Here is a 14,045-nt window from a genome sequence, read left to right as displayed (position 1 = left end):
TAGGGAGTTGTGTTGAGAGAATTTTTAATTACTTATTCTGTTCTAAAAGCTTGTGTAAATTATATCAAGTTTCCCCTCCGTGAAAAATAACTTCTTGTACAGTTCCTTGAAGGCAATTTTAAAGAATATTTTTAGCTGTTGAAAATGTTATTGGCTGTTAAAATTGTTTCGAAACAGATAAGGCGTGATTCATGAGTGTGGATTGAAAGGTAAATTCCTACTAACTCCGACTAATAACGATTAACCGCGCCGTTCTTACTAAGGTTAGTCACTACGGGAATCAATGAACGCAGAGTTTGTAGGAGTGATGACAACGCGAGGTAATAAAGTTTAGTGTGTCATCGAAAAATTCGTTGTATTGTTTATGAAAACGGGATCAAATGGATACCACAGAGGAAAAAAGGGTCAGAGATCTATTAAAGGACATTCAGTTAGAACAGTATTATCGACAGATCCATGGAAAACTACATGTTACTCGTCTGTCGCACTTTGATCACGTAACGGAAGAAGATTTAGACGATCTCGGAATGGCAAAACCTGAACAGAGACGTTTGTTTGAAGCACTTAAGAAAGCAAAGAAGAAATCGCTTTTTAGCAGCTTCAGAAGAAAGGTGAGTTCTTAAATTAAAGAACTATCTCTCCGATGCTTAGATGACGAAATCGCGCGTCTTTACGTGCGTCAGTAAACTTGTTTTGATTTACGCTAAATCTACACGTCTGTCGATTCTGTCGTAGTTTTTTTTTAAGGAAGGAAATTTACTTAAATCATATCGTTCCATTTATAATTAATAGTTAAGTATGGTGTCTTTAGGCAGAAAAACACACTCTACGCATTTTATTTTACATGCGTACAGCGATGGTTATCCGAGAATATTATCGACGACCCGGTATATATAACTTGCTCACGAATTTATACCACGATCATGTATTTCACACAGATATGTAGTCGATAGAACTGAAAATTAAATTTTACTTTCTTTGAGTAGCACAGAACTCTCTTATATTCTTAGAAATTAAATAATTGCGCTTTCGATTCACTCGCTCCTCTGTCCACGTGTTTCATTTACGTCGTCTGGTTTCACAACGGGGTCAGAGCGGGAAAAAAAATTCCATTTATTCTCAAAATACGCTTCTTCTTCTCTACCAGTGAACGAAAGGAACTGTTTCAGTCTTCCTGATAGATTCTTAAACAGTTAAAAGCTCTTACACATCGGTTAAATTTATCATGGTTTTTATTTTGGTTTATTTTTAAGGTATTCAGTTTGAGTCAAGAGCTTAAATTATACAACCTTTGACTCGTCATTGTTCTGATCTTTTGAAAACGAACATTTCAAATATGTCTTGTATTTAGGTCAAACCAAATTCCTCGGGAATTTTGCTTTGTTTTGTCTGTGTTTTCAACTCGTTATAATGCCCAAGAGATCTGTAGTTAAGATTCCAAAGTGTGAGACTTCCAAGCGGAAGGTTTGTAAAATTAAAAACAACGCCATAAACGGATGTGCGTGGAATCACCTGATCTTAAAAGAAATGATAAAAACACCGATGTTAGAAACTAAAATCAGTTCTTCATGGAAAATGAAAAAAAAAAAAAAAAACAAGAAAAAAAAAAACAGCTTTTCTCATGAATATGCAATAGAAATGATTAATGTTTCAATCTCCTTCAAATGTAATCACATTGTTCATGTGCTGCTCATTTGTGAATACAACATTGCTTGTTTGTTAAGTTGTAATGGAAATGAGACTGAGTGGAGTCCAATTCAGTCTATAATCTTAGAGTCGAGTGAGTAACAGATTAAAATCAGACAACTGCAAAGCCGGAGTCTGATTTGTTAGGATTGCCGTTACAAACAGAATTAGACAACAGAAAGTCCTGTTGCTAGTTAATTAAAAATGACAACATTTTAAGGACAAGCTAGCCATCTGATGTAATTTTTTCATTAGAAGCAGCACTCAACTCTACAAAATGTGCAGATCAGTGCATGTGCTTGACATACACAGTCCAGTTACACAGGCATGATGCGCATATCGTCCAATTAAAAGCACAATGCACACTCTGTCCAATTACAAGCATGGCATGCACACTGTCCAATTAGACTGTCTAGTTGCGTTCGACGTTAGGAGAACGCTTCGTAATCTTTGGGGATCCTGTGGTCGATGGGATACCTGTGCATGCCAGGCGTGAAGATTCGAGATTTTTGGTTACTTGGACGGGCGATGTTCAAAATCTGCGCCATTTTGAATAATTATTAAGCGCGTGCACGAATTTTAAGCCCAATAGCCGGCCAAAGAAATTGCAGGCTCACCTGGTGGACATGCGAACGCACTTATTAATCTTTGATTACTACTAGTTAGACTTTCCAATTAGAAGCATGGCCTGTACACTGTAAAAATTACAAGCATGGCCCATACACTGTCCAACTACGTTGTCTAACTAGACTGTCCAATTACACTGTCCAATTACATGCATGGTGGGTACACAGTCCAATTACACAATCCACTAACAAGCAGGATGTGTTTACTGTCCTATTAGTTCTCAAATTAGGCCTATGATAGCCGATCACATTAAAAAAATTTGTTTTTGTTTTGATTAATTTATCATAGTAATTTTTGTTTTTTTATTTTACTTTATTTTGAATTTCTTGTCATGTGGTTGGTGATTTTGTATACAACTTTTAACCTGTACCAAAAATTACACCTTTGCTAAAAGTTAAGAATTTTATCCCTTTACTGAGAGATACCACCAACAGCATTTAGAAACTCTGGGATTATAGACATGTACATAGTATATTTGTTACTTTTTCTATGACATTACTCTTCTGATCAAATTCCTGATTCTCTATTCCACTATTAGTACACTTCCTTGGTCATGAGTCCAGAGAATTTGGACTTTATCATATTAAGATAACGCTCTCTACCTGATGCATTTGTCCTTTCTTGTAATAAAATTTTTGGATTAGATTAGATAGTTATAGTAAGGGGAGTAAGGGGGATTTTTAAAGACATGAACATTTTAACTACCTTCAGAAAATAAAGGAGGCTTGACCTTTGATTGGACATGCTGAAAACTTTTCAATTCTTTTCTTATCAAATCATGTCATGATTTTACTTAATCTACAGCCTTTCCATGCAGGATATTTTTGGATCATGGACTGAGTACATGCACTCACAAAATGAGAAAAAATGAAATGTTCTAAAAAAACTTCTAAAAAGAGATTCGTGAATAAGGAATTAAATTGAAATACCCTCTCTGTACATCAGTACCAACATATTTTGTTTTTTAATTTTTATTTTTATTTTTTTCGATATATTATACTTACATATGTACTTACACTTTACTTACTTCTAACATGATGCTTACACCATTTTTATGTTCTAATGAAAAACATTCGCCATTCATACATTTTTATTTAGATAGTTTTATCTTTCCCTTTTTTTATCCCTTGTGGTTTTGGAAAAGGCAGTGAATACATGATAATAAGTTGTAAGGTAGTTTGTAGTTTTTAAGTGATATAAACTGAACTAGAATGTAAACTTACCATTATGTGATATTTCAACATTTCAATTGATGACTAAGAATGTCTAATTTGAAAAATCAAAAACATGATTTCAAACTAGGTTGGTTTTCATTTTTGACTCTGTAATGAAGTAGGGTCCAGAGAGACTATTTGAAGCACGTAGCAGCCTTTTTGATAGTGTCCTTCTCAACATCACAATTTCTTTAATTCAATGAGATGATTGTTTCATGTGATACAAAGTGGTGGTTGGGTTAATTTTAACTAAAGCAATGGTCACTTACACTCGTCTCTTTTCACTTTCATGTCACTGACTACACATAATTGTTCTAAATGTTACAGTTGTTCTAGTATTTGTGGTAAACTTGTTCATTTGTGTTTATAATAGAAATCAAAGAAATCAGAGAGTCCAGTAGAATCTACACCAGAGCGCTCAAGTTGCTATGGAGTTGCAGGTGACTCCTTGACATGTGTCATCACTGAGCAGTCTGTTTCTCTTTATGAAATGCTTGGAAATGGTGCCTTTGGGTATGTGAGGAGAGGAACATGGATGAAGAACTCCCACAAGAAGGTGAACTGAATATTCAACTGAAATAGGTTAACCACTGACATACATGTACTGGATCAATATCAGTATCTGGGCAACTGCCCACCTACCCCTCCCCCAACCCAACATTAACCCTAAGTTGTTATCAATTGACTGTTTTTGAGTTAGGGGAGGGGTAGGTGGGCAGTTGCTCAGATACTAATATTGATCCCATGTATTTATTTAATATGCAGAATCTGTTTGGAGCACTGACTCACTTTAGCTTTGAGAGTTAATCTCCATTACATTGGTATTGCCTTTGGATGAGATGCTCAAATCTTTTCCAAGTTATCTGCCTACCTTTGGTCAGGTTCCTTAGACAGTGTATCATAGCACTTGCCACTTTTAGTTGTGCCCATTGTGGTCAACATGGCAAGAAGAAAGAATTTAAATTGGTGACTGAATTTTCATCATAATTTGCTAATTTGGCAACCAAATTTTGTTTCTTTTTTTCTGGCAAGTCATGTGTGGTTTTCATGGTCAAGAGTTGAAGTAAAATGAATATTGAGTTAAATGAAAGTTCAAAGTACAGTTTTCATTGTAATATTGCCTCTACTTGAGTTAAACCTTAACTTCCATGAGTGACCAAGACAGAATTTCTCCTTACAATACCAATACAATATCAACCAAATAAGTGGTGAGAATAAAGAAAAATATCAATTAGGGGATAATAAGTTGATCCAATACTAAAGTCTCTGAAGTAACATCATAAGAATTGTGTGGTTGACAGTAAGGAGAATGACAAATTTGATCTGGGAGTTAAAGGGTTAAAGGTCCTGAAATGGTGAGCTTGGAGCCTTGATCTACAATTACAGCAATCTTGAATAGAGGGCAGTATTTTGAGAATCTAGTGTTTTGACCAAGAACATGACAAAGTGTTTCAATCACACCTGTACATAATGCATTGAAAAACTTTTTGTTGTTAGCTTGTTTTCTATTGATTTTTATTATAAGCATTAATATGTATTTTTTTTGGTGTTATCAGTAATTCCCTTTTGAATATTTTATTAGGTTGATGTTGCTGTGAAGTGTTTGAAGGCATGGAATGACAAGGCTTTCCAACAGATGCAGATGGAATTCATTAAGGAAGCTAATGCCATGAGTCTACTGGATCATCCCCACATAATCAGACTCCACGGAGTTGTTCTTTCTGCACCAATGATGTTGGTATGTTCAACAAAAGTGACTATTACGTGTACTTGATTTACTTTCCACAGCATTTTTGGTGCATTTATAAAATTCTCAAACACACTGTACATGTTCAGGGGGAGGGGAAAATTTTCCAAATGATTGCAAAAAAGAGTGTACAAATGGTGAACATGTACAAATGCCAAACTTAGATTTTAACTTGGTTCAAAACGATATGATTATTTTTTGTGTATTAGCCAATGTTCATGCGACAACAAAGAATAGCTTTGAGCCATGGAAGCAATATGATAATGGTAACGAGGAAGAAAATAATTTAGTAACAATGGGGAAATTCAAAGTAATAAAATCACTGAAAATAAAATTAAACAAAAAATAGCAACAAACAATAGAAAAATAGAGAACATAGAAAATGAACAAACAGCAAATAGTCTGGAGTGGAACATTCTACAAGTGATTGCAAAAAAGATTAATTGAACAGTAAACATGTACATGTATAGTCTTGGTTGCACTACATATATTAATTCTGTATAGCATTTCAAAGAGTGTGGTTGCTCTTTTAACTGCTGCTGTAACTAATACTAGTCTTTCAATGAGGTTCACGTCTTTTTGGTTTAACTCTAAACTCAATAGGTCACAGAGCTGGCTCCACTTGGCTGTTTATTAGCACGGCTCAGGGATGAACCTCATAATTTTACCATCAGTGGCTTGAGTGATTTTGTGGTCCAGATAGCTTCAGGAATGGCTTATCTTGAGTCTCACAGATTTGTTCATCGTGATCTGGCAGCGCGCAATCTTTTGCTACAGTCATATGAGAAAGTGAAGATTGGAGATTTTGGAATGATGCGAGTCCTCTCTGATGATGATGACCACTACACAATGCATCCCAGTGGCAAAATTCCATTTGCATGGTAAGTGTTAATTTATTTACACTAATCCTGTACACCCCAACATCAGTGTGCATATTCTCAACAGGTTTCTCTACACATTTATTGTAATATTAAGAAGGAGAATTAATCAAACAATCAAGAGCTCCTTTAGGAGTAATCATTCTTTTGTAATGATTTTATGTTTGACTCAGAAGTGACTTGGTAAGGATAAATTAGATGGCAGTAATTATTTAGGGTTAAAAGTTAATGCCATCAGGTCTTTTTAATTGTTACATGAAGGACAACTCATCCAAAGATTCTTGAAAGGGTTACACTTTGTTATGTTAAACGATTGCTTTAGGATTGTGATTTTCTTGCTCTAGGTGTCCACAAGAAGTTCTTAAATTCCGCAAGTTTTCCCATGCCTCTGATGTTTGGGCCTTTGGTATCACTGTGTTAGAATTGTTCTCCTATGGAGAAGAACCTTGGCCAGGACTTAATGGAGCTGAGGTGAGTGAATCATCAGCGCACAGTTGAAACACTTAAGATATGTTTGTGCGATGTTTGCATCATGCACTGAAAATGATTCTTATCCTTGCAGTCCACATGCATATCATCTATATTTATTGCATTTCTATGATCTTGAATGCAATTCTTGTGGCTGTTTTCAGTGCAGGAGAAAGTCTATATGGTTTAAGGGTGTGGATAGTGGGATCCTGGAATGCCGTGAACCTTACCCCCCCCCCCCCCCTCCCTCCCCTCCCATTCATTTAAATATTTATTTCTGGTTATCTTTTTCTTTCTCTTTTTTTTTTTTTTTTTCACACCCTCCTCATGAGAAAGTAAGACACTTTTCAAAATACTCCATCTAAGAGAAAAAATGTACCCACTTCCATTATACAGAGAGAGCTAAACACTGCCCTCTGAAAATCTAAATGTGCAATTTTTTTGATGCATTGAGATGCATTATTGCCCTCACGGTCCATTTCCTATTCTTCAATATGGGACTTAACAACACTGTACTGTGTCAAGATAGTGACATTCATTGCTGGAAGTTACCCCCTTTTAGCTTCTTATGTTATAGAGTGCTGGCCTCTGATCTTATCCGTGCACATAAATGATGTATCAATTATATTGTCTCTAATGTCATTTAGGTCAACTCTCTTTAAATGGAGTAGTCTGTGACCTACAGATGTCCATGTACAGAGTAGAATTTCAAAGCTGACGTTTTGACCGTTAGCCCTCTGTCAGAGCGAAAGACGATGGGCTAACACTCGAAATGTCAGCTTTGTAACTCTTAAAAGTGGCCAAATTATGTTATTAACCCAGTCGATAATACCAAATTCCCCTGTTATACTCTCCCACCGACGCAGCATCACAGTTTCTTTAGAAACTTACCCCCTCTATTCATGTACAATGTACTTAACTTTAATACATTACCTGAATTTGTTTGTTAAAAACCAGATATTGGACAAAGTGGACCTGCCATCATGTGAGAGGCCCAAGAGGCCTGAACACTGCCCTTCAGAAATCTACAATATTTTGGTGTCACTCTGCTGGTCGCATGAGCCTCACCAGCGGGCAAGGTTTAGCATGCTTAAAAAACTGGTAGACGAGGTGAGTGGCATGCTTGCATATGTACTTCTGTCAGTAGCTGCATTTGAATACTATAGATGTTTGTTTTAGGTAAGCTACTTCTCTTGATTTTTTCCATAGTCCCTGTCTCCTCTCTGAAATCTACCTGGATCTACTTTCTCTTTGCGTAATCTTGTGCTGCCAGTAATGTACATTCCGTTAATCATTCTTTTTCAACTGAATTGGGAATGTGTTAATCCTTGAACCACGAAATACAGAAATAACTATAATTACTTTTAATTGATCATTTTATGTTTTGTAGGCACATCCCATGAATGTCGCTGCAGTGTTACCCTATGAGAGCAAGAGCCAACAAAATCTGAGCTTTCAGGAAGGTGACATTATCACACTTCTTGAAGCCAGGTGAGATGATAAAAATACTAAACAAGGACTCTCTGTTTTCAACTTATTTATTTTGAAATGCACTCTGAACCTGTGTACACCGATTACCGCATTAGCTTATTATTTTATTTACCTTTGCAGTCCCGATGTTTCTTGGTGGAAAGGACAAAATATGAGTACAAGAAAAGTCGGGATGTTTCCGTCAGAATTTGTAGAAAGTGGAATGCGGCGAGGTACCTAAGGAGAAAATTTGCATTGACTGATGTGTTCATCACTCTTCTGAGCCCAGTTGTTCAAAGGTGGATAGCGTTATGGAACGGATAAATCGCTATCCAGCGAATAAATGTTAACAAAATGTACTGCGCTATCCAACGGAAAGCGATTTGTCCAGTGGATAGCATTATCTACCTTTCGAACAATCGAGCCTAGGTTTAAATTTAAATTAAATCGTGTCGTATGTGCTGTTTATTTATCTCACTTTAAAGTGTATAATTCTGCCTCGTGTCTCGAAAACTTACTGTTTCTGTTTTTTTAAACAACAATTTCCTTTAAAACAAGTACAATATTTTTTAATATCTTGTTTGTTTGCAGCCGTTTCACCAGTGAATACTCGGACGTCTCTAAAACCGAAGTGAGTTTTTGTTTCGCTTTTGTTTGTTTGTCTGTCGGTCTCTGTGTTTCTTTTGCTCCTTTTTTTTTAAAAGAATTCGTCTGTTGCACAATGCTTTTTTTTTGGTTGTACAAGGGCAGTGTACTAGCCTCCATCCTATCGTTTGGTTAAGATTAACGTAGAACTTCGTGCGATATGTAAGCGTTTTTCTTCCATCTTTTTCAGAAGTAATATTACGAAGCGAAGCAAACAGTGTAATCAGCTACCAAACTGTGGTAAGATTTTTCCCTATTGCGATTTTTCAACCTTTTTGCATTCGTTTTGATTGTTCTAGTGCATTTGTCGTTTCTGTTTCCTTTGTTTGAGAAGCACCTTGTATCTGTATTTGTCATAAAAGACAATAAGGAACGAAATAAACTCGGATCAATATCAGTATCTGGGCAACTGCCCACCTAACCCCTCCCCTAACCCAACATTAACCCTAATTTGTTATCAATTGACTGTTGTTGGGTTAGGGGAGGGGTTGGTGGGCAGTTGCCCAGATACTGATATTGATCCACAAACTCTATGAGACACCCATCTCACTTTGATTTCTGTAACTCATTTATTCCTTAGACTGCGGAAGTGAGCACATTTACGAGACTCCTATCCTCTTATATTCACCTAACTCTTTGAAGAACGGCAGCAGTGTAAGCACTACTTTTTCTGGCCAGTCTGTTGAAAGCGACTTGTCCTCCTCCACAGACGTTGATAGCGGATATTCTTCCAGCGTGGACGTTAGACGATTCCGCCATTTGTATGACGAGAACAGCTCAGGAAAACAAAAAGCAAGGGTGGAGAATTTTTATGAAAACGCGAGCATCAGAAAGCAGGATACCAAGGATACCACGTATGAATTGATGTACCCTGCGAGTGGACCGGTATCCAGTCCTATTCCCATTCCAAGACAAAGCACAGGGGAATTAAGATTTGTCAGGATACAAAATGACACATCTTCGACTCCTCCATCACGCACTGGCCAGAAATGCCCCCTAGACTTAAACTTCTCCAGCCCCCGATTGTCTGCCGGTGAAACGGAAGCTCCTTCTCTTGTCGCTCAAAATACTTCAACTTCACTCCCACCCAGCTCAGCTACGGAATTACATGAAAATTCTCCAAGGCTCTCCAGGACGGTCTCACCACGACCAAGTAAGAAATCTCAGCGGGATTCTGGGATAGGGGAAACACTTGTCCAGGATTTGCGGACATTCTTGAAAGGAGCTGGAGGAGATAAGTCATCGGTTCGTCCTAACTCCAAGAAAGCTGAAGAGGAGGACATTTACGAAGAATTATCTGGGCCGTTTACACCTGTTCCATCAAATCCCAAAGGCTCAATTGTGACAAATACTTCCTCCAGTGTACCGTTGACAGCGCACAAGAAACATTCATACGAAAACTTTGCTTTACCCTTGAAACAACAATTAAGTTCTACAAAAGACCATGCCAAAGATCAGAGCATTAACGAAGCTGATAGAAGTAGGTGCAACTCAGCTAATCAAGTGCAAGACGAGCAAGAGCTTAGAGATAGCCAATGCAGTACCTGGCCCACACAACAAAACTATGTCAATCACAAACTGAAGGAAGCTGGTTTGATGCCATCAGATGAAGGTTTCTATGACAACCACAAGCTTAGAACCACCTCAGACGCGTTTCAGCCAACTTCTGACGCCTGCTACGATAATTGGAAGATCAGTAACAAGGAAAGTGAGTCGGTGGGAGAGCTTCTGAGGGAAGAACAGACGCCCTGCTATGAGAACGTTGAGCTACAAACTGGTAAACATAAGGTCAATAATGGAAATCTCTCCCAAAAATCTGGAACTAGTTTGGGCTCCCATGAAGAAACACTTTCAAATCAAAACAAAACTATGGAAGAAAGATGCAATAATTCCTCGTTCACCTCACATCAAAAGACCTGCATGTACGAATGCATGATTCCTAAATATTTTCAAAATGGAGACCTCACGCAAGAATATAAAAAGCAAGGAAATACTGACAGTATATACGAGAACTGTGAAACTATTGACTACAGGAAAGACAACCCCGAAGAGGTGGTTGGGGGCATGGTAATCCCAAGATCAATTAGACAAAATGACAGCAACTCACGAAAACTTTGTCGTTCCTTGCCCACAAATTGTCACTGCGTGGGGGTCGCTCCCGGCGATCCTTATGGTCTATTAAATATGATCCTGGAAAAACGCAACCAGCCATTGCTGACCAGGGTAGGAAGTGCTGATGCTATTCGTGTTAATGCCTGGAAGGACGATCCTCTCACTGCCGGAGGACCAAGGGAAAGCGGAGACCATTTGGACCTCCAAGGTCATCCTGTTCCACCTCCGCGCTGGAGGCGATTAGCTCGTATGAAGAGGCCTCTCTCATTTACGTGTTGCTCCCATAACCCGTGGGAAATAACCATCAGTCCTGAGCTTGCCTCTGTGCTGAGCAAAAGACTGAATGGATCTGCTATGGGCTCGTCTGCATGGTTGAAAGCAGGTGCAAGCTCATTAAATGGCCACCATTCGGAAGCAGTAGAAATGGGCAAACCATGTTTGCCTCCACCGTCTGACCAAAGAGATAAAATAACCACGAAGGCTCGCAATTCCTCAAGTAACGCATACGAAAATGTTCAGTTACCGTGTGAGACTCCTGTGCAGAAAAATACCCCTCCCGAGCTTCCACCAAAGCTACAACGGTCAAATGAGAAAGTTTCCTTCCAGAGTACCACACAAAGAGCGAGAGCATTGCACTATGAAAATGTCAATGTGCTAAATGACTTTCATGCAGTTTCGCAAATAGCAGATGATTCCTCTCCTCCACCACTTCCAAGGAAACTATCTAAGGCAAAACCAACACCTATTATACCACGCCGAGTGGATCTAGAACAGCAGGGTTAAGAAATGTGTGCTAGATCCACATTGAACTGTTTATTGAAGGAAGGGGTACTGTCCTACTGTCCTACCCGAAAGCCTTAACGATGATCTGCCACACTGGAATGATCTGAAACAACAGTTTTAACAAATTGCCATGAAAATTCATCTGAAGCTCCTATCGGAGGAAATGAGTTTCGTCTCACTTGAAAACCCCAACGATGAACCTCCACGCCGCGTTAACTGGAACAGCTCATGTCAGCCCTTTCACCCCTAGGAGTGACTAGCATCTAATTTCTCCTTATCATATCACCCCTGATTCAAACATTAAGGTCACAAGAATACAAGAAATGATCACCAACTTGAGAAGCTTTTGATTGCTAAACATATTCTCTATTTCAGCACCTTTGGAAATGTATAAAGAGCAGTACAGAGAATATACATACTGATGATAGGGTGGAAAGGATTAATAAGTATACATCGTTTGGCCACCATGGCCTTTTGTCTGAATAAATGAAATTATTTTTAATGCTCTTAGGGCATGTACATTAGCTACTTGAAATTTTTAGATCAACGTAATTTTTTGTAATTGTCTTAAATTATGATGTTTGTCTCTTGACTTCATATTGTAAAGTAGTCAGCGTGATAAACAGATACGAAATAATTATATCTTGCCATTAGGGCAAGACAATCAATGAATTTATGTCAATATTTTCAGAGACTAAGTCTCTTCAAATTTAAGTAGTTGATTATTCAACAATTTGGTGGCTGGATACCCCTATTTTGTCATGAATCATACGAGAGTAATTGTTTGAGTGTAATTTTGTCTTTTTCTGAAGTTAATCTTCAGCTGGTTAACATAATTCCATTGCTCTATTTTGCTTTGTAGCCTTCCATTTTCGCGAGGGCTTTATTATTCTTTATGCTTTTTTTAATATTTGTTTCATGGGAACGCAATGTAATTTTGAAACGTATTTCAGGTCACATGTAGGTTTCATCCTTTGTACCTTTTTTTTTTTTAGCATTTTATTTATGCTTGCATCGGCAACAAAGTGTGTTCAAAAATTATATTTAAGGATTTACTGACAGAGCAATGAAACGTTGTATCTGACGTAGGAATATAAATCTATGTGATATACGTAGGTGCTCTAGTTACACGTAGATATACATAGTTGTCTTAGGCGTCATTCCAAGACGCAATTTAAACTTGGTCATTAGATCTGTGCTCTTATTATGGAAGTAGTGAGCGTGTGTCGAAACAGGCTTGCCGCCATTTTCCCTTCTAGGTCTAAATATAAATAGCTGTATAGAATAAGTGTCATCGCATATGCAGGGAAACGCATCAGTAATAATTCAGCCGCCATGCTATTTCGTTCATTGCCATTTGAAATAATCCTTTGGTGTCGACTAGGGAGGATAAAATTAATGTGAACAATTTTCTTGTCTTTAATGACCGGAAATCGCCCTTAGAAAAAATTGTAGAAAATATGTCGACGAGGTAATGTAAAATAGAAATGTAAATACAGATGACTAGAATTTAAAAGTAAATATTCATACCTTTGAATTGAATGCCTCATTTCAATCAACAGTCGAGGTGTGAGAGATGCCCAGCTGCAGTTGTGCCTGGAGTTAGTCCTGGATACTAGTGTCCAATTTTAGACAAAGGAGCCCGATTTTGAAAACAAGTATTCCATTTCATCTCTACTGTCCTATTTTTGACTATAAAATCCGATTTTAGACACAAGTGTTCCGTTTTAGACTCTGGATCCGATTTTAGAAACTAATGTAGGAGTTTAGACGCTATTGTCTGACTTTACGCACTAGTGTCCGATTCTAGACACACGCAAGCATCCGATTTTAGACAGTGTCCGATACTGTAGACTAGAGTCCTATTTTGAACAATAGACTCTAACGTCATAACGATATCAATGATTAAGGAAGCATTGGTAGTCTGTTCTAGTCTCGATCTGTTCTAGTCTCAGTTTTGGATGAAACTGCCTCCATGACAACGGAATCATAGTTTTCGTGACCTTGGCGCGTACGAATGCGTTTGAGAGTTTTATTTTGAGTAGTGATGAAATAAGAAATCTCGCTTTACTTTAGAGGTCAAAAACCGTAAGAAAGAGATCTCTTAAACATGTCACGCTGGTTTGGTACCGTTTTTGAAATTGAACCTGTTATCATTTGAAACAGTTTATTAACGAGATAATTCAATTTAATAGCCGTATAATTCTACCAAGTACACTAGCGTCGCGTAGGAAGGGTCAATGACATGAAGTACTAACGCAACGCAGAAAACTGCTTGTAACTGTCTCTAGAACTGTGGACTCAATTGAACGGCTCTTTCGGAACAAATAATAATCAGTTTCCGTTAGGTCAAGGTGTCCGTGATAAATGATTATCCCATGAACGAATTGAATATGCCGTTTCATTGAAGAATTT

General features: G+C 37.8%; 1 protein-coding gene across 1 annotated transcript; it reads left to right on the top strand.

Moving 5' to 3' along the window:
* The first annotated feature begins 84 nt into the window (after positions 1-84).
* On the top strand, positions 85-13,167 carry LOC113680494 (uncharacterized). Its single transcript, XM_027197523.2, has 11 exons — positions 85-611; positions 3,901-4,083; positions 5,110-5,265; positions 5,878-6,155; positions 6,497-6,623; positions 7,578-7,730; positions 8,011-8,111; positions 8,232-8,323; positions 8,682-8,721; positions 8,926-8,975; positions 9,316-13,167. Exons 1-11 carry the CDS (start codon positions 381-383, stop codon positions 11,628-11,630), a joined length of 3,726 nt encoding a protein of 1,241 aa, XP_027053324.2. The 5' UTR covers positions 85-380; the 3' UTR covers positions 11,631-13,167.
* The last annotated feature ends 878 nt before the right edge of the window (positions 13,168-14,045 follow it).

The sequence above is a fragment of the Pocillopora damicornis genome, chromosome 8, assembly GCF_964200805.1.
Source record: "Pocillopora damicornis chromosome 8, jaPocDami1.2, whole genome shotgun sequence".
Taxonomy (NCBI): Eukaryota; Metazoa; Cnidaria; class Anthozoa; order Scleractinia; family Pocilloporidae; genus Pocillopora; species Pocillopora damicornis.
This window is presented reverse-complemented; position numbering and strand designations above follow the sequence as displayed.

What these genes read in the sequence shown, in the direction of transcription:
- LOC113680494 (XM_027197523.2), top strand. Translation starts at nt 381, where the DNA reads ATGGATACCACAGAGGAAAAAAGGGTCAGAGATCTATTAAAGGACATT. An exon ending in GGCAAAATTCCATTTGCATG is followed by an intron (nt 6,156 to 6,496) that starts GTAAGTGTTAAT and finishes TTCTTGCTCTAG; the next exon opens with GTGTCCACAAGAAGTTCTTA. An exon ending in CGGACGTCTCTAAAACCGAA is followed by an intron (nt 8,722 to 8,925) that starts GTGAGTTTTTGT and finishes CATCTTTTTCAG; the next exon opens with AAGTAATATTACGAAGCGAA.